The following is an 18,852-nucleotide window of genomic DNA, read 5'->3' as shown; positions in this document are numbered from 1 at the left end:
TAGTTGCTCTTTCCGTGCGAACTGCATTTGCATCTGTAGTAGCCTTTAGTAAGCTGGCTTGTAGTTGGGGAAGGGGTTGCTTTTGGTCCTTGCCCCCACCCCCCCATATTCCCTATATCAACCTTGTATTGCCCCATTGATTCTATTTAGGGAATATCCAAGTAAAGCTGTAGAAACTTGGATTAACCTTTGACTTCCACATCCTGGATCCTTCCTTCTACTACAGTCTTTCTCAGCCTTGCTGACTTAATAATGTGTGAACTTCAACTCCCAGAATTCCTCAGACAGCCCTGCAGCCAGGGCTGTAGAATGTCTTGGAGGACCCAGATTTTGTTCAACGTTCCCTTTCACAGCTCATTTTGAGGTCTCTTGGTTATATCTTTAGGGTAGTATTTTTCGATCTTGGTAGCTTCAAGAAGCGTGGACCTCAATTCCCAGAAGCCTTAGCAACCACCATGCTGGCTGAGGAATTCTGGGAGTTGAAGTTCACACATCTTAAATTGAGCAAGGTGTGGAGAAACACTGCTCTAATAAGTGAATAGAATCTAGCAGTTTTTGAAATGAACTAATGTCCAGAATTGGTCCCTACCTATACATTTTACTTATGCATTTTTAACTAGTTTTAACTAGTTTTGTTTTGTTTAATCCATGTTGCAGCCAGCCCTAAGAAAAGGACTATGCAATGCAGACTTATTGAGCAATCAGTTAAGCGTGGTAAAGATTCAGGCACTAGGTCTCTTGAGTGGGATTTGTGCTGACCGAAGTACCAGGCACTAAATCAGCATTCCCCCAAATAGCCATTTTGAGCCTCTATTGGATTTGTGCTGATTCAGAGATATCCTCTGGGTTGCATAATTTGAACCCCCACAACATGATTAATTTGGGAGAAATTAAAAACAAAATCAGTCCACAAATATGAGTGTATTTATACACCTACACCTATGCAGAACACAGAAAAGTGAAACAAAAACAATATCGGTGTCAGGTATGTGGAAGGTAGACTAAAATTTCTCCCTGGGAAAATTAAAAGTTAGAATGTGAAGTCTTTGCTTGTCTGACTTTGAGGCCCCCCAAAATAGAGAATTGTGTACATCTGAGTGCTTCAGTCTTTTATTCTGGGGTAGCACAGTTTCTTCTGTTTGTCATGCAGGGCATTTTAAGATTATGCTGTTAGGCAGTCATATCTCAGCTTAATAAACTATAGGAGGTTAGAGTGTTTGTTTGGCCCATGTGATCGGTCTTCATCTCCCTTCCTTCCTTCCTATCCCTCCCTCCCTATCTCCTTCCTACCCTCCCTAAAATTTTGCTTATCCAGAAAATAAGCTGAAAACAAGTTAAGATTTTAACTGACTAGTTTTGAACCTGACAGTGGCCCAGATACCAAAGAATAACAAATGGAAAGCTTTTTGGCATTATTGTAGTTAGCTGTGGAGAAAGAGACTGCTGATACATTGATCTACTTAACTTAAATAGAATTATCTGAATCAGTACACTGTCTTTAGCCTGGAATGGCATGTTTGTTTTGGAAATCTTTATTGTGTGGGGAATATAATGAACCGTACCGTTCAGCAAATATTGTCCATTGTGAAGTTTGCTTTAGCAGTTATCTCCACCTATTGGCACTTGGGGAAAGCGACCGACTGTGAGTAGTTCTTTTTGTTTTTCTTGCAAAGTGATCCAGGGATCAGTAGCTTCAGATAGTAGCTGATCCAAGAGCCTTGTCGTAGCAGACCTTGGGCCATGCCAGACATCTTGTAAATAAGAATTACTCCTTATCTTTTAAAAGAAAAACACTTCTATATATATATAGCCAAATGGAACCACCACTTCCTTGGACGGAATCCAAGAGTGATGCCTCCTGGTCTAAGCAATAGAGCAAAGGTGTCAAACTGGATTTCTTCGAGGGCCAGATCAGCACTGTAGTTCTCTGCTGGCCGGCTGGGGTGGGGAGGAGAGGAAGACAGGACAGACGCCTCCTGCAGCACCCTGCCAGCCAAAACGGGGCATGGGGGGTTGTGCACAGCCCCCCCCCGCAGCCTGTTTTTGGCCTGGATGGCCTCCTGCAGCACTTTGCTGGCCTCCCCCAAAAAACCTGCCGTGCGACTGCACGCATCCCCCCACGCCCTGTTTTCACCTGCAAAATGCTTCAGGAGGTCGTCCAGGCCAAAAATGGGGTGTGGCCGTGTGCGGCTCCCCATGCCCCGTTTCGGCTGCCAGAGGCACCGCGGGCCGGTCCTTTGCTATTTCCAGGCCAACCCACAGGCCAGATTTAAGCACCACACGGGCTGGATCTGGCTTGTGGGCCTTGAGTTTGACAGCCCTGCAATAGAGCACAATCTCAATAACTTTCCATTAACTTTCCTACCCAGTCAAACGATACTGTATTCTCCTCCTCTCTCTTTTCCTTTCCTGCAGGGGATGTACAAATACCTTGGGCAATGTTTTTCCGACTTCAAGCAACGTGGTTTTGTGGTAGGATATGACACACGAGGCCAGGTGACCAGCATGTGCAGCAGCTTCAGGTACGGACTTGGTCCAGATTTAAAAGTCTAGAAGTAAAGAATGCCTCTGTTTCTCTCGCAGAGGCCAATATTAATAGTTTGAAGTGGAGAGCAAATCTGGAAAAAAACCCACAATTTTTTTTCTGCAAATAAGCATCAGTAATAACTGTTAATTAATGCTTTACATAGATCTGACTGGATTCAGATCTTCATTCTCTCTCCAGGGGTCAGCGAAATCTGGATAGTTTTGGGTGCCACGGAAGCTGTAGATCTAGATCTAAATCCTTTGTGGCAGACAAAACATTTAAGCAGAATTGAATGATAAATATTAGCCTTTCACCATGGGTACAGTTATCATACATTCTCCTGCAGAATTTGCTGTTGATCCTATTGAATTAATCTGGAATCCAACAGACTCACAGGGTCTAAATGTGTTTTTTAAAATCATCTTGTAATATGGAAAGTATTTTGATTTGGGCATGAAGCTGATTCAGAAGAGAAATTTGTTCAACAGGCCCATGTTTCTGTGCTTGCTATATCCCTCAGCACTTTAGGGTTCCAGAACAGACATGTGCCTTAGTCAGCACTGTGTAGTAATTTGTGCTGTTGAGAAGGATGGCACTATTTTTATGCCTTCGACTCGTTTTTTTAAGCTCCTAGAGAGCGCCTAGATTAGTCCCTGCAATATTCTAGGCAAGATTTCAGGATTGGTTTTGGCCATTGCCTTCTTTCTAGGGCTGAGAAAGAGGGACTGGCCCAGGGTAGGTGGCTTCATGCCTAAAGTAGGACTAGAACTCCTGGTCTCCTGATGATTGAAGTCCCCCAGCTGGCTTTCATGCCTAAGGTGGAACTAGAATTCACTGAGTTACCCAGCTGTTTCAGCCATAAAATGGGACTAGAACTCACATTTTCCTGGTGATTGGACCAAAATCACCCAGCCAGCTTTCATGGCTAAGGTGGGACTAGAACTCACTGTGTCCTGGTAACTTGATCAAAATCACCCAGCCGAGTTTCATGCCTAAAGCAGGATTAGAACTTGTGATCTCTCGGTATCTAGCCTGATGTCTTAACTGCAACACCCAATTATTTCTCATGGCAAAAATCAGGAGAGCGTAATGCAGTATAAAAGAAATAGCTGAGCTGTTTTGCAGCTCCTATGATAGCAAGTTGTCAGTCTTGCCCATGGCTGTTTTTTTTTTTTTTCTCTTCCTGAGAAGCTATTTATTTCCTATATTTTAATTTCTTGTTTTCCGCAGACTTGCCAGGCTCACAGCAGCAGTCCTGCTTGCAAAGGGAGTTCCTGTTTACTTGTTCTCAAGATACGTCCCCACGCCTTTTGTGGTAAGTGGCCATTTTTAAAAATTCTGACTGAGCTTCATGGAGTGGATTGGTACTTCTGCTGTGAAAGGCTCTTGAATTTGGTGGCACTGCGGTTTGAATTAAGCTGGCCATCTCAACCACCATATCCAGAAATGAAACGGGGTTAGTGCTGGGCGCCCCCTGTGGTAACTGAAGATTTCCCTTAATCTACAGGCAATAACATCTCTTCATCCCTCCTTAAAATTGCACTGACAGTCCTCGACTTACAACCATAACAGAGCCCAGAATGCTGCTTGTATGTCGTGCCAGTCATCATTAAGCAGGTCCCCATGTGACCAGAGCCTGCTTTTATAACCTTTTTCAGGCAGTGATTAAGCGTTATTAAATGAACACTACAATCACTACAACACTACACTAGAGCCTTGATAGTACAGTGGTTTAGTGCACCCTGTTATTAACACAGCTGCCTGCAATTTCTGCTGGTTCGAATCTCTCCAAGGCTCAAGGTTGACTCAGCCTTGCATCCTTTCTAAGGTAGGTGAAATGAGGACCCAGTTTGTGGGGGAAATAAGCTGACTTTGTATAAAATATACAAAAGAATGAAGGCTATTGCTTAACGCATTGTAAGCCGCCCTGAGTCTCCGGAGAAGGGCGGCATATAAATCAAATTAAAAAAAAAAATCATTAAATGAATGCCATGGTCGTTAAGCAAACTCATTTGTTTCCTGCAAAAGACATTGTAAATCACAGTTGCGTGACCGTGGTGTGTTGCAAACAGCTTTATAAAGGTGAGCTAGTTGCCAAGCACCCAAAATGCAATTGCATGGAGAGAGGCAGCTGTCCGAATTTTGAAACCAGGTTGTAAGTAGCTCCCGGGAGGTCAGTCGTAACTTGAAACAGTTGCTAAGCAACTGGTCATAAGTCAAGGACTGCCTTGACCAGGTGCTTGGGGTACTTTGGTGTTCCTTCTAGGGGTTAAGCCTGGGTGATTTTGGTCAACCACGCATGAGTTTGGACAGTTCATAGATATGATCCAGGATCTCTGAAGGAGATGGCGGTTTAGAAATATTAAATATAAATAAATTTTGTTTTGTAGCCGTATGCGGTCCAGCAGCTCAGAGCTGTCGCGGGGGTGATGATTACAGCTTCCCACAACCGTAAAGAAGACAACGGCTACAAGGTAGGTCAGCAAACTTTGTAGGTGCCTGATTTGACTAATTGGTTTGCAACTTTTCCTCCTCTCTCCCCAAGTCAGTGATGGTGAACCTTTTGGGCTCAGTGTGCCAGAAGTTTGGAAAATGAGGGGTCCTTGGTGCCCTCAGCAAGCACATAGCCCTCTCACGTGACCTCAGGAGTCCCTGGAGACTGTATGAGACCGCACACCCCATTGCTGCAAGGCTTCCACAGCCTTCAAAAATTACACATGGACAGGGCTTGTTTTTGAGAATAGTTGTTAGTTGTTGTAAATTGTAAATTGAGGACTACCGGTTAGATGTCGTAAGTCGAGGACTACCTTGTGTACCTCTGCCCACAGCTTGACTGTTAAGTGAATTCCTCACTTTTGCAAACTCTCCCTGCAGGTCTACTGGGAAAATGGCGCTCAGATCACATCCCCGCACGATAAAGAGATCCTGAAATGCATCGAAGAATGCGTGGAGCCGTGGAACGACTCCTGGAACGAAAACCTGGTGGACTGCAGCCCTCTCACTCGGGACCCTCTGCAAAAAATCTCTGCAAGCTACATGGAGGACCTGAAAAAGATCTGCTACCACCGGTAAGAAACCCTACCCTGTAAGCACAGTTTGAAGAGGAGAAATGTAGTCTCCGGAGAAGGAAAGCACGTTTGCCTTGATTAGCTTTATGAATAACTTGAGTGTCGAACATACCCAATACTCCTTCCTCCTCCTCCTCCTCCTCCTCCTATTTTTCCTACAACAACCTTGTGAGGTGGGTTGTGCTGAGAGAGAGGGATTGGCTGAAAGTCACCCAGCTGGCTTCCATGGGATTGGCCCACTTCTTGCCTAAGATGGGCTAGAGCTCACCATCTTCTCACCATGGGGCAATCACCATCTCCTGGTGATTAGCCCAAATTCACCCAGTTGACTTCCACACTAAGGTAGGACGAGAAGTCATCACCTCTTGGTGATTGGGCTACGTCTTGCCTAAGGCAGGAGTAGAACTCACGGTCTCTTGTTTTCTAACCTGGTGCCTTCATCACTAGACCAAACTGGGCCCTTTTTTACTTGCTATCGTGTTATAAATGATAGATTGTCTCCTTACTCATCAGGATTATTTATTCCCAATTAGAAAGCTACCTGAGTCAGTAATCACATGTGAACCACGAGGCATATGGGAGACCGTGTAACCCAAAGTCAGCAATCTAAAATTGAATGCAGATTGGGTTTCAATCTAGCATTTTCAACATATCTGACCAAGCAGAAACAATCTGCCACCATAAAGAACTAACTTTGCCTGCTTACTAAAATATTCTCTCAGCCCACTTCTCCACATTAAAAGCATTTACAATGGTTTTGGGGGAAGGGAGGTGACAGTCCTGTCTATATCTATATCTATAGTGAGAATTTCACAATAATCATCTTTTATTAGCCCATAGCCCTCCCTCTCTAGTAGAGTACCATGGAGCAAAGGCAGCATTCATAATGTTGGGCTTCGGGGGATTTTAACATGTCTTCCAGTCTTTCTCAAACTTGGCAACTTTAAGACATAAAGACTTCAGCTCCCAGAATTCCCCAGCCAACATTGCCCCTCCCCTCCCCCCCAAATGCATGACTGATCTCTGGAAAATTGCATCTTGGAATGTAATGGGAGTAAATCAGTGTTTCTCAAATTTGGCAACTTTTAAGAAAGGTGGGCCTCAGCTCCTGGAATTTCCAAGCCACCATATGTGGACTTCAACCCCCAGAACCCTGATGGGAATTCTAGGAATAGACATGTTAAAATTACTAAGGTTGAAAAACACTGTGGTTAGCAATAAGTAATGGTGAAACGTCTGTGTGTGCTTCAAAATTTAAAACTACAGGTAGTCCTTGACTTGAAATCACAACTGAGCCCAAAATTTCTGTTGCTAAGCAAAACATTCGTTAAGTGAGTTTTGCCCCGTTTTACAACCTTTCTTGCCAAGTTGTTGGGTGAATCGCTGCTGCTCTTAAATTAGTGACACAGTTGTTAAATGAATCTGGCTTCCCCATTAACCTGGTTTGTCAGAAGTTCGCAAAAGTGGATCACATGACCCTGGGATGCTACATCCATGATAAATATGAAGCAGTTGCCAAAAGTCTGAATTTTTGTCATGGGATCACGGGGATGCTGCAACAGTCGTAACTGTGAAAAACGGCCATAAGTCAGTTTTTTTTCAGTGCCGTTGTAATTTCGAACAGTCCCTAAATGAAGGGTTGTAAGTGGAGGACTTCCTGCAGGGTAGCCCCTGTGAAGAAGAGAGCATGGTTGCCTTCAAATTGCAGCCTGCAATTCTGCAGCCAAACCAGGAGGAAATCCGCTTCTCCGCTGCTCTGCCATTGGTCCCTTTTCCCTTGAATTCTCCCCTCTGGGTAGCCCCCACTGCCTGCAACGGTGGGGAATATCTGTAGCTCGGGTGTAGGCTGAGTTCGGTGAAGGTTCGTTCGAAGCACTAGCTGCCCTTCTAACGCTTTCTTCCTGCTGTTTTCCATTACAGAGAGCTGAACGCGAAGACTCCCTTGAAGTTTGTGCACACGTCTTTCCACGGGGTGGGACACGACTACGTGCAGCTGGCTTTCCAGGCCTTTGGCTTCCAGCCCCCCATTCCAGTCCCCGAACAAAAAGATCCGGATCCAGATTTTTCCACGGTCAAATGTCCCAATCCCGAAGAAGGAGAATCGGTGTTGGTAGGTGTTTGTGGTGCTTCTATGGGCCACAGGAAGGGGAGCGGCGGCCTTCTCCAAGTCGATCGGCTGGGATCGACACTCCGATCGGCTCTTTTGAATGGTGACCACAAATGTTTTTCCAGGAACTGTCTTTGCGGCTGGCGGAGAAAGAGGGTGCGCGAGTGGTCGTGGCTACGGATCCTGATGCGGACAGGCTAGCGGTGGCCGAACAACAGGAAAAGTGAGTGGCTGGAGGTTCCGGTGGCTTGGCTTTGCCGTAACTCCTTCTTCTTCTTAGCCAAGAGCGTCAACCCCCCAGGAGAAGCTGGCTTGGCTGCTCTCCGTGAACCTGTCTGAAAGTAACATTTATTTATTTAATTTATATGCCGCCCATCTCACTATCCAGAGTGACTATTGGGTAGCTTATAGTGGCAAATAAATGTTATAATCAATCAAATAAATATAGGTAGTCCTTGACTTCGACCTCAACCATTTGTTTAGTGACTGTTTTAAGTTATAGCATCACTGAAAAAAAATGACTTATGAACGTTTTCACACTTAAGACGCTTGGAAACTGGCTCATATTTATGACGGTTGCAGTGTCCCGGGGTCATGTGATCACCTTTTATGACCTTCAGACTGGCAAAGTCAATGGGGAAGCCAGATTTGCTGAATGACCGCATGATTCACTTAACAACTGTGGCAAGAAAGGTCATAAAATGGGGCAAATCTCACTTAACAACTGTCTCACTTAGCAACAGAAATTTTGGGCTCAATTGTTGTCTTAAGTCAAGGACTGCCTGTACCAAGCACCTTTAACAATTTGAATGGCTGGCAGAGTGCAGTGTTTTCCACACACATCCTGTGTTTAAAGATTTCAGATCTTAACAAAAAGAACCAATGTAAATTTTAGGATTTTTTCCCCCAGTTCTGATTCTGCATATAGATTTGAAGAATTTCGAAAGCTGCCTGCCCCCAAATATCTTTATCCAGTTCTTAAAATGTTCATTGTCAAAAATACTGTTAACAAGCTTTAAAACTTTAGAGTTTTCTTATTTCCAGTTTGATGAGGCTAATTCTGTGTGATCTCCTAGAGCAGAAGTGGGGAACTGTGGCCCCTTTATGACTTGTGGACTTCAACTCCCAGAATTCCTGAGCCAGCCATGCTTAGAATTCCATGCTGACTCAGGAATTCTGGGAGTTGAAGTCCACAAGTCATAAAAGGGCCATTCTTCCTCGCCTCCTGTCCCAGAGGAAAGAACTGTGAACATTGCTATTTAGACCTCAGTTTACAAAGATTTTTAGATGTCTGTACACCAAATTTTATACAGATTATGTATTATAGCAATAGCATTTAGGCTTATATACCACCCCATAGTGCTTTACAGCACTCTCTGTAAATAATGTTTACAGTGTAAGCATTATTTGCATCTTGTTCCCAACAATCTGTGTCCTCATTTTACCAACCATGGAAGGATGGACGGCTGAGTCAGCCTTGACTCATCAGGATCAAACTCTTGGCTGTGGCAGAGTTTTCTTGCAATACTTCATTCCAGGGTGGATTTGATTTAAATCGAGTTGATTTAAATCACAATTTAAATCACGATTTAAATCACTAGTAAAAAGGCTTGATTTAAATCAACTCGATTTAAATCATAATTTTTAAAGAGCGACTGTCACCTCTGCTACTCCTTTGACCCGCCGTTGACTCACCGATAGTCCCAGTGTTGCAGAATATACAGCCTCCTGCTACATAACTAAGCTCCGTTTCATGCTGAATAAACTAAATTATTTATGTATCTTAAATAGAAAACTATCTTACGATAGATTTTTACCCCAAAAGTTTTTTATTAAAATAAATTTGCTAAAAATCAAAAAAATCTGATTTAAATTTAAAAAAATCTGATTTTTTTGATTTTTTTTTAAAAAATCATTGATTTTTATCCACCCTGCTTCATTCCAACCACTGCTCCACCAGAACTCCCTTCTCCAATATTTATTCCCCAGTATCTGATTGATAACAGAATAACAGAGTTGGAAGGGCCCTCAGAGGTCTTCTAGTCCAACCCCTTACTCAAGCCGGAGACCCTATACCATTTCAGTCAAATGGCTGTCTAGTCTTTTCTTAAAAACCTTCAGTGTTGGAGCATTCATAGCTTCTGGAGGCAAGTTGTTCCGTTTATTAATTGTTCTGACTGTCAGGAAATTTCTCCTTAGTTCTAAATTGCTTCTCTCCTTGATTAGTTCCCACCCTTTGCTTCTTGTCCTGCCCTCAGGTGCTTTGGAGAATAAAAAATTAAAACTTTAATGATTGTTTCATAATCTAACTATTTTATTATAAATATTCAGATAAATTTGGATTAGCAACATGATTGTCAGTACTGCAGGCTTGTTGGAGCTTTGTCAAACAAGCTACATATCCCATAATGCTTATTTACATATAATACTGAAGATAAAAAACACAGCGGCTGGTGGTCTAAGGAACAAAACCAGACATGCTTTATGGCTCAGTGCAGGTGGAATCAGTACAACTATTGTTCCAGTTCTTCATTTTCCAAACATTTCTTTATTCGTTAAGTCCTAATTCTGCACTTACATGTTCTTTGTGGAACACCGTACACCTTGTTCTGACTACCCTTAATCTCATTTCCAATACTAACATGCCAGAATTTGCTGTGAACACGTTTTGGACCCATTTCTACCTTTAATACAACAGTGCTTGTTTTTATTAAGCTCTCCAAATCCTTAGTGATCCTTTAAGAATTGTTAGTTGCCCTTTGTTGTGCGTTAGACAAGTGCCAAGAGCCCTCCCAGCCTATAAAGTGACGTTTGTCCCAGAATGGTTGCGTTCAAACAATTTCTTAAACTAGATTGAATAATGTTGGTGCACAACATGCTAAGCCTGGTTAACGTTAACCCTGTTTGTTGTTTCATGACATGTTACAAAGAGCTCGCTTGAGAAATTGCCACCCGTGGTTCCAGGAAGCGGGTTAATTTAGAACAGGTGGCCCTCAACATAACAACCATCTTTTCAAAATTACAATGGCCCTGAAAAAAATGATTTACAACCGGCCCTTGTAGTTACAACTGTCACCCAAGGTCATGTGATCAAAGTTCGGCACTTGACAACTCGGTCACATGCTTGCCATAGACAAAAACGCATACTCAATGAAAGCTGAATTTCGCTTAATGACCATGTGATTCACTTAATGCCTGCAGTGATTCCCTTAACAATCGTGTCAGAAAAAGTCATAAAATCGGGCGCAGCTCACTTAACCACCTTGTGAATAGAGTAGAGTAGAAATAGAATAGAATAGAATAGAAAATTAGAATAGAATAGAATAGAATAGAATAGAATAGAATAGAATAGAATAGAATATGAATTAGGAATAGAATAGAGTAGAGTAGAGTAGAGTAGAGTAGAGTAGAGTAGAAATAGAATAGAATAGAATAGAATAGAATAGAATAGAATAGAATAGAATAGAATAGAATAGAATAGAATAGAATAGAATAGAATAGAAAATTAGAATAGAATGGAATAGAATAGAATTCTTTATTGGCCAAGTGTGATTGGACACACAAGGAATTTGTCTTTGGTGCATACGCGCTCGGTGTATGTAAAAGAAAAGATACATTCATCAAGAATCAAAAGGTACAACACAATGATAGTCGTAGGGAACAAATAAGCAATCAGGAAACAATATCAATATAAATCGTAAGGATACAAGTAACAAAGTTACAGTCATGCAGTCATAAGTGGGAGGAGATGGGTGATAGAAACAATGAGAAGATTAATAGTAGTGCTATTCACTAAGTGAATAGTTTGACAGTGTTGAGGGAATTATTTGTTTGGAAGAGTGATGGCGTTCGGGAAAAAAAATGTCCTTGTGTCTAGTTGTTCTGGTGTGCAGTGCTCCATAGCGTCGTTTTGAGGGTAGGAGTTGAAACAGTTTATGTCCAGGATGTGAAAGGTCTGTAGATATTTTCCCAGCCCTCTTTTTGACTCGTGCAGGATACAGGTCCTCCATGGAAGGCAGGTTGGTAGCCATTGTTCTTTCTGCAGTTCTAATGATCCTCTGAAGTCTGTGTCTGTCTTGTTGGGTTGCAGAGCCAAACCAGGCAGCTATAACCACTTTAACAATGGAAATTCAGGTCCTGATTCTGGTCTTAAGTCGAGGACTACCCCTAACCTGGTTAAGTCTTTAATCTTGTCTCATTTTTTCCCCCTCAGCGGCCGCTGGAAAGTCTTCACTGGCAATGAGCTGGCTGCCTTGTTTGGCTGGTGGATGTTCACTTGTTGGAAGGATAATTGTCCCAAGGAAGCCGATGTGAAGAACGTTTACATGTTGGCCACCACCGTCTCCTCCAAAATTCTGCGGGCCATCGCTCTCAAGGAAGGATTTAATTTTGAAGTGAGTTGTCCGAGGGCCTCCTCTTTGGTGCCATGCTCCAGGTGGTCTCGGGCCTCCAGGAGGAAGTCTTGAGATGTTTTGAGGAGGAGGGTCACTCAGTCCTGATCGCTGGTCATCCTTATGAACACGGGTTTCCTCCTGCGCTGGTTCCAAACAGAGGTTTTTTTCAAGTCTGGTTTTTTTTGTGCCTGGAGAATATCTGCCTGTGAGCAGGCACTGGCCACGCCTGCTGTGAGTCCTCAGAAGATCAGCTGCCATGGATTGTGGCCCTCAAACCCCAGAAGATTCCGACCCAAGTTCAGTTTTGTATGCAGAGAGGTAGCCCTCCACTTACAACCGTTTGCTTAATGACTGTTCAAAGTCACGGCGGCACTGAAAAAAGTGTCTGACTGTGTTTCACCCATGACCCCATGGTCACATGACCAGAGGCTTGGCAACTGGGTCATATTTATGACGGTTGCTTTTACCTGGGATCACGTGGTCCGATCCCCCCCTTTTTGGGACCTCGTGACAAACAAAGTCCATGGGGGAGCCAGATTCACTTAACAACCGTGTTACTAACTTAACAACTGCACCGATTCACTTAACAACGGTGGCAAGAAAGATCGTAAAAGGGGGCCGAGCTCTTTTAACAGCTGCCTCGTTTAGCAATGCAAATTTTGGGCTCAATTGTGGTTGTAAGTCGAAGACTAGCCCTGTTTATTTGGAGCGAGGAGGCCTGGCTGAACAGAGGTTTAAGGTTGCATATAAATTTGATAAATACAGGTGTGTCGTCCTGGACTGCTTTGACTGCTCAAAGTTATGACACTGAAAAAAAGGGACTAATGACTGTTTTCACACTTATGACAGCATCCCTGTGGCCAAATGATCAAAATTCAGACGCTCAGCAATTGTCTTATATATTTATGAAAAGTTGCCGTGTCCTGGGGTGGGGGAGTCACGTGATCCCCTTTTGCGACCTTTTGAGAAGCAAAATCCATGGGGGAGCCAGATTCACTTAACAACCATGTGACTAACGTAACCACTGCAACGATACATTTAACAACTGCCAGCCAAGAAAGGTCGCAAAATGGGGCAAAGTTCACTTAACAACCGTCTTGCTTAGCAACAGAAGTTTCGGGCAAGGTCTCGTGGACCGCATCCCTCGGTGAAATCTGCTCGCAGCTGAGAGTGAGCCACCACTGCGGTTCTTCTGAAAGGAGCATCTCTTTGTCTCATTTCAGGAGACCCTCCCTGGCTTCAAATGGATCGGCAGCAGGGTGAAGGATCTGGTGGACAGCGGCAAAGAAGTCCTTTTTGCCTTCGAAGAATCCATCGGTAAGCCTTGGCCAGCTGTGGCGTCCTCCTCATCCAGAAATAAAGGGATTTCTCCTGGTATTTTTTATTCCCAAACCAGAACCTTTCATTTATTTAGTCAATAAATTGTCAGGGTTCCAAGTAATACACCCATAGCAAACAGAACTCCGAAGTAAACAGGTTCCTCAAAGAACAGGTTTATTGGACGTATCATATTGGAACAGACTGGTGAAAAATGACTCTAAAGGTTCCCGCGGTTTTCCCCTAATTAAAAGTAAAAGTTCCCCAAACAATCAGTCACATGGTCCAATCAAGGTGCCGTCCGGTTGCTTGGAAACTTCACTCCTCCTCTGGTCAGCCACCTGTGGGAATGAATGTCCTTGGTTCTCAGGGGAAACTATTTTGCTTTGGCTACAAAACCCCAACTATCTCTATTCTCCCCTCCCTCTCCCCCATCACCATTGTGGCTACACTGAAGCCTCCAAGATGGCCAATTCAGTCAGGCCAGCTTCAGAGTTGACATGAATATGTTCTTGTGAATGCTGAGTGACGCCTAGGGATGTATTTCATCTAAAAATTATTCCATCTCGGCAGAATTCTTGGAAAAGTCTGTCTCTTTTCATTTTGTTCCTGGTTTGGGATGAGGGTGACATCTCAGCCAGAAAGCATGGAAATGCAGGGTTACAGCTGATTTATTATTTATTCGATTTCTATAGCTGCTCATCTCGGCAAACGACTCTGGAGTTATCAGTAAAAATCTGTCAAGGCTGCCATCCTGCTACGCCATGAGGGTGGGGGTGGGGAATGGCAGGGTGGGATAAGGAGTGGGTCAGCCGTGGTGGCGCAGTGGATAGAGTGCAGTACTGTAGGCCACTGCTGGCTGTCTGCAATTTGGCAGATCGAATCTCACCAGATTTAGGGTTGACTCGGTCTTCCATCCTTCCGAGGTGGGTAAAATGAGCCTTGTTGGAGGCAGTATGCTGACTCTGTAAACCTCTTGGAGAGGGCTGGAAAGCACTGTAAAGTGGTATCTGTGTCTAAGGGCTATTGCTATCATGCCATCCCATGAGAGCCGCTGGCTGTTCCAAGGTCACACGAAGGAATGCAGAACCATCCAGCCTGAAAAAACAGGGAATGTTACCCAAACAATTCGTTAGCATCTAATTGGGCACTCGTTGATAAACGGGGTGGGGGGTGGATGAGAACAAGGGAAAAATTAACCCTATACTTTGGCCGCGAAAACCTCTGATCCAACTTTGCTTCTTCTCTAACCAACTTGGCGTTAGTAAAGTATACTTTTGGCTAACTATGGGGCCGAGAGTCTTTCTTTTTCTAACTGGCCAAGTTGGGACGGCTGATAAAAATCAGTAAAGAAATAAAAACCATGGAAATGATCCCAGAATTCTGCTATTCCTCTTGTTTTTTTTTTAAGCCACTGGTCATTGAGGCGGTTTGATTTTTCAAGCTTGAGTGCTGCTATAATCTACAAACTGCTGTCCTTTGAACGGGATATGTTTGTTTCTCAGGCTTCATGTGCGGCACGTCCGTGCTGGACAAAGATGGCGTCAGCGCTGCCGTGGTCATAGCAGAAATGGCTGCCTGGCTGGACACCAAGGGCCAAAGGCTGGCCCATCAGCTAACGGAGATCTATAAAATGTAAGTCCTTGGCTGCCTTGGATTCAAGAAGTGCAAACGGCAGCAGAGGTAACCTTTTTTAAATTCCACAGCTGGAACAGATGTTCACACAGGCACGCTGTCAGCCTCTATGATGCTTGCTTGCTTTCGGCTGCCATTGTAACAGGAGGGGGGAGGCATTGCTGGTATTTGGGAGGAGGGGGGTAAATGGTGGAGATGTCTCGAAAAAGGGAGGGAAATTCTCACTGTCTTCATAGCAGCTGCAGAGAGAGCTGATAGCTGTCAAGGTCAACTGTTCCAGCATACCGGATAGATGGGGCCACATGATACCTTGGGGAGATGTGGATTGGACACTCAACCTGGGTCCTTTGGGGGAGGGATTTGGGGGATGCTTTCAATATGTAATTTGCACGCCTATTCCCTCAGACTTTGCTTTTCCTTCGTTGCATTCAGTTCATGCTCAGTAAAAGTACCTTTCTCTACAAACATGGAGTTGGGGTTTTTCTTTCTTGAGTTTTGAACGGAGGCACACCTGACATACGCTGCTGTTCTTTGGCAGCTGCCACAGAGATTCTGCCTAGAGGGGATGCCTCTCTGCCCCCCCCCCCCCCCCCCCCGGCTGTCCCTGCTCAGGAGAGACCCAGCTTGGAATAGATCCAAAGTCCCAAAGGTGCTTTCTTCCAAAGGGACAACCATGACCTGAGGATCTCCATAGACGATAGATCCAAAATGTTTTCTTTTAGCCAATTCTGCCTTGTCTTCTCACAGGTATGGCTACCACATTTCAAAAACCTCCTACTTCCTGTGTTACGATCCCCCTACAATCAAAAGGATATTTGAAAGGCTCCGAAACTTCGATATGCCTGATTCTTATCCGACCTCTTGTGGGACTTACGGTATTCTTCATGTCCGGGACGTCACCACCGGCTATGACAGCAGCCAGCTGAAGAAAAAATCGGTCAGTCGTTTCCCTCTTTTGGTTCAGAGTGACCGAAGCTCTGTAGTTTTGGTTATTTCTGGAAGGTTTAGTTTCTTGTTTGAAACAAGCTCTTTCATAACTTCGTTTTGTTTTTACAGAGGCTCTAGAGAAGTGCTTTCTGTTTTATTCAATGTATATAGGTAGTCTTCCACTTAATGACCCTTTGAAGATACAGCATGACCCACTTAACAACGGCAGTGATTTGCTTACCAATGGTGGCAAATTGCATTGCAAACCAGAGGGATACGTGCCTAAGCTTATATCCTGCTTTGAAACGCACAAGTCACATATTGTCCTGTTGCAAAAATTAACATGCAAATCCCAGATTTCTTTGGCAAATCACAAAATTCCAGATTTATTCCGTTTCCACAGAAACTGGTATCAATTTCCTCAAATCCAAACACAGTTAGTCCTTGAGTTTGGGCTGTAATGGAGCCTGCCCATTACAGTTGTAAGTCATGATGGTCGTAAAGTGGGTTTTATGACCTTTTTTGTGGTGGGCATTAAGCAAATGCTTAATTAAGCGACCATGGGATGCAGCAAACAGCTGTAAAAGCAGGCTGGCTACTGAGCACCTGAAGTGAGGTCACATGACCACAAGGGGAGCCTCACCATTGGAAGCTCAAATCTGGGTCATTAAGTACCTGCATATAGGTCTGTTTTAACTTTGAGAGTCGCTGGTCTTAAGTTGAGGACTACCTGTAAACTTTACTAGGGCTTACTAGGACTACCAGGGTTACGCCTCTGAAGTTCCCCTAGAATAGTATGCAATGCAGAGCATAGTAACTAATTTTTACTTCCTTTTTCATCTTGCACTTTAAATACACAAAGCATCCTACTGAAATGGACGGCCTGTTTGTTCTACTGGTGTAATGCCCCAACCTAAAGACCAGGAGACTGTGAATTCTAGTCCTGCCTTAGGCACAAAAGCTGGTTGTGTGACTTTGGGCCAATCACTAGGAGACTGTGAATTCTAGTCCTGGAGTAGGTGGAATGCCAGCTGGGTGATTTTGTGCCAGTCGCCAAGAGATGGTGAATTCTAGTTCCAGGTTAGGCATGAAAGCCGGTGGGGTGACTTTGAGCCAGTCACCAGGGGAGTGTGAGTTTTAGTCCTGTCTTAGGGGTGAAAGACAGCTGGGCCCAGCTCACCTCATTGAGTGGTTGTTGTGGGGAAAATAGGAGGAAGAAGGTGTGATGGCCACATCCAGTTCAGATTCTGTGCAAAGCCACGATCGGATCAGTACTTCTTTAGAGAGGGGTTGTGATTTCCGGTGCTTTTCCTGTTGTGTCAGGTGTTGCCCGTGAGCAAAAACAGCCAGATGATCACCTTCACTTTTCAAAATGGCTGCGTGGCCACTCTCCGGACCAGTGGAACCGAACCAAAGATTAAATACTACGCGGAGATGTGTGCGCCGCCAGGCCAGAGGTGGGGAAACTCTTTCCTGTAAACCAAGCCTGATTCCTGGAAGGCTTTAGCCAAGTTGGAGGGAGGGGGGGGGAGGGGTAGAGGGAAGAGGAAATGGCCTTGAAGGACAGGAGGAAGTTCCACCCCCAAAGCAATGGCCAGATAAACAGGGCTTGAGCCTTGCCTTGGAAAGTAACGTGAATAAGAGAAGCCTTTCCCTAGTTCACATAGAAGTAAAGTGAAGTAAAGGGGTGGGATGGGGGGTGGAAGCCCACTCAGACGTGCAAGATGCTGTTGCTATAGCTTTACAAAAAAAGTAGTCCTCTATGACCTCTATGGTTTCTTAGTCTAGACTTCCTTGTAGGGTGATGACCGTTATTTCTGATTTTGGAAGGACTTCCTCTTTGGATGCGCAGGGCAGGATATATTGCCTTTCCCCTCTCAGCTTCCCAGTATCCCAACCACAAGGTTATGGAGGGTGCTGCTGCAGTGGCAGAGGGGAAGCCTGTTGGCAACTGGAGGGGGTCTCTTCCTCCTCCTCCCTCCTCCCCCCCCCAAACCCCACTCCCTTCTAGCACCAATGAGGTTACCTAGTTGGGTAATAAAACACCTGCAAGGAAACAGCCAGGCTGAGAGATCACCAAGCACTCCACAGTTCAACCCTGAGCTACAAACGTTGCTTTCTATTGAAGAGAATATCCTGTATTCTTTTCTGCTGCCCAGCTGACAGCCGTCTCTCCCCTAGCTTGACTTTGCCAAGACTTTGGGGGTGAGGAGCAGCAGGTGGGTTGCCTGTGGGTTTGGGGCTTTAGAATGAACCTTCCTATTTTGATGGTTTCCAACTCTTGCCTTCCTTGCTCTTTAGCGATGTCGCCTTTTTGGAAGAGGACCTCACGAAGCTCATCGGAGCCCTCGTGGAGCACTTTCTGGAGCCCAGCAAGAACCAACTCACCTGGCGCTGTGTGTAGCAGCCAACCCCCCCCTCCCTCCCTCCGGCCTTGGCTGTCGTCGACGTAATTCCTTGCACTGTGTCCTGCGGAATTCAGGAACCAAGAGGAAAGCCTCCTCTCCTCTCCTTGCATTCATTTCATAGGTGTCTGTGAGTGTTTGCTGCGTGGGGTGTCTGTGTCCCTTAGCCAGCATCCCGGAGCAGTAACATTTTGTCAGCTTAGTGTACCAAGTAGTAAACTGCTTTGAAGCTGGCCAGAGATGCCCTCAGAGAGAGTCAGAACCTGTGGGAAGGGTCTCTGGCATCAGCTCCTGGTGTTCTCCCTCCCCCTCCCCCTCCCCCTTCCCACAGCACAGATCAGCTGTTTAAATTCTTTGCTCTACAAAGGTCCTTCCGGAGTTCGGAAACGACTAGATTGCAAAAGAATAATTGTGTTAAGTCTGAAAAAAAGGTTCTGCTTCTACATCGTTAGCTAGAATATCGGTATTATCT

At 44.6% G+C, this 18,852-nt stretch overlaps 1 protein-coding gene across 1 annotated transcript in view; it reads left to right on the top strand.

Annotated features, from left to right (window-relative positions):
• The window catches only part of PGM2L1 (phosphoglucomutase 2 like 1), a 33,654-nt gene extending 15,202 nt beyond the window's left edge, over positions 1–18,452 (top strand). The window contains exons 3-14 of the mRNA XM_070944121.1: positions 2,416–2,522; positions 3,758–3,842; positions 4,918–5,001; positions 5,402–5,595; positions 7,516–7,705; positions 7,828–7,925; positions 11,916–12,096; positions 13,320–13,413; positions 14,919–15,048; positions 15,796–15,985; positions 17,299–17,432; positions 18,277–18,452. Coding sequence (XP_070800222.1) covers positions 2,416–2,522; positions 3,758–3,842; positions 4,918–5,001; positions 5,402–5,595; positions 7,516–7,705; positions 7,828–7,925; positions 11,916–12,096; positions 13,320–13,413; positions 14,919–15,048; positions 15,796–15,985; positions 17,299–17,432; positions 18,277–18,379 — 1,590 coding nt within the window. The 3' untranslated portion in view covers positions 18,380–18,452. The remainder of the gene's footprint in view (positions 1–2,415; positions 2,523–3,757; positions 3,843–4,917; positions 5,002–5,401; positions 5,596–7,515; positions 7,706–7,827; positions 7,926–11,915; positions 12,097–13,319; positions 13,414–14,918; positions 15,049–15,795; positions 15,986–17,298; positions 17,433–18,276) is intronic.
• The last annotated feature ends 400 nt before the right edge of the window (positions 18,453–18,852 follow it).

This window comes from Pituophis catenifer, unplaced genomic scaffold, assembly GCF_029215685.1.
Source record: "Pituophis catenifer annectens isolate HBS135680 unplaced genomic scaffold, rPitCat1.0.hap2 SCAF_4, whole genome shotgun sequence".
NCBI lineage: Eukaryota > Metazoa > Chordata > Lepidosauria > Squamata > Colubridae > Pituophis > Pituophis catenifer.
The sequence above is the reverse complement of the archived record's forward strand: the minus strand, read 5'-3'. Positions and strand labels throughout refer to the sequence as shown.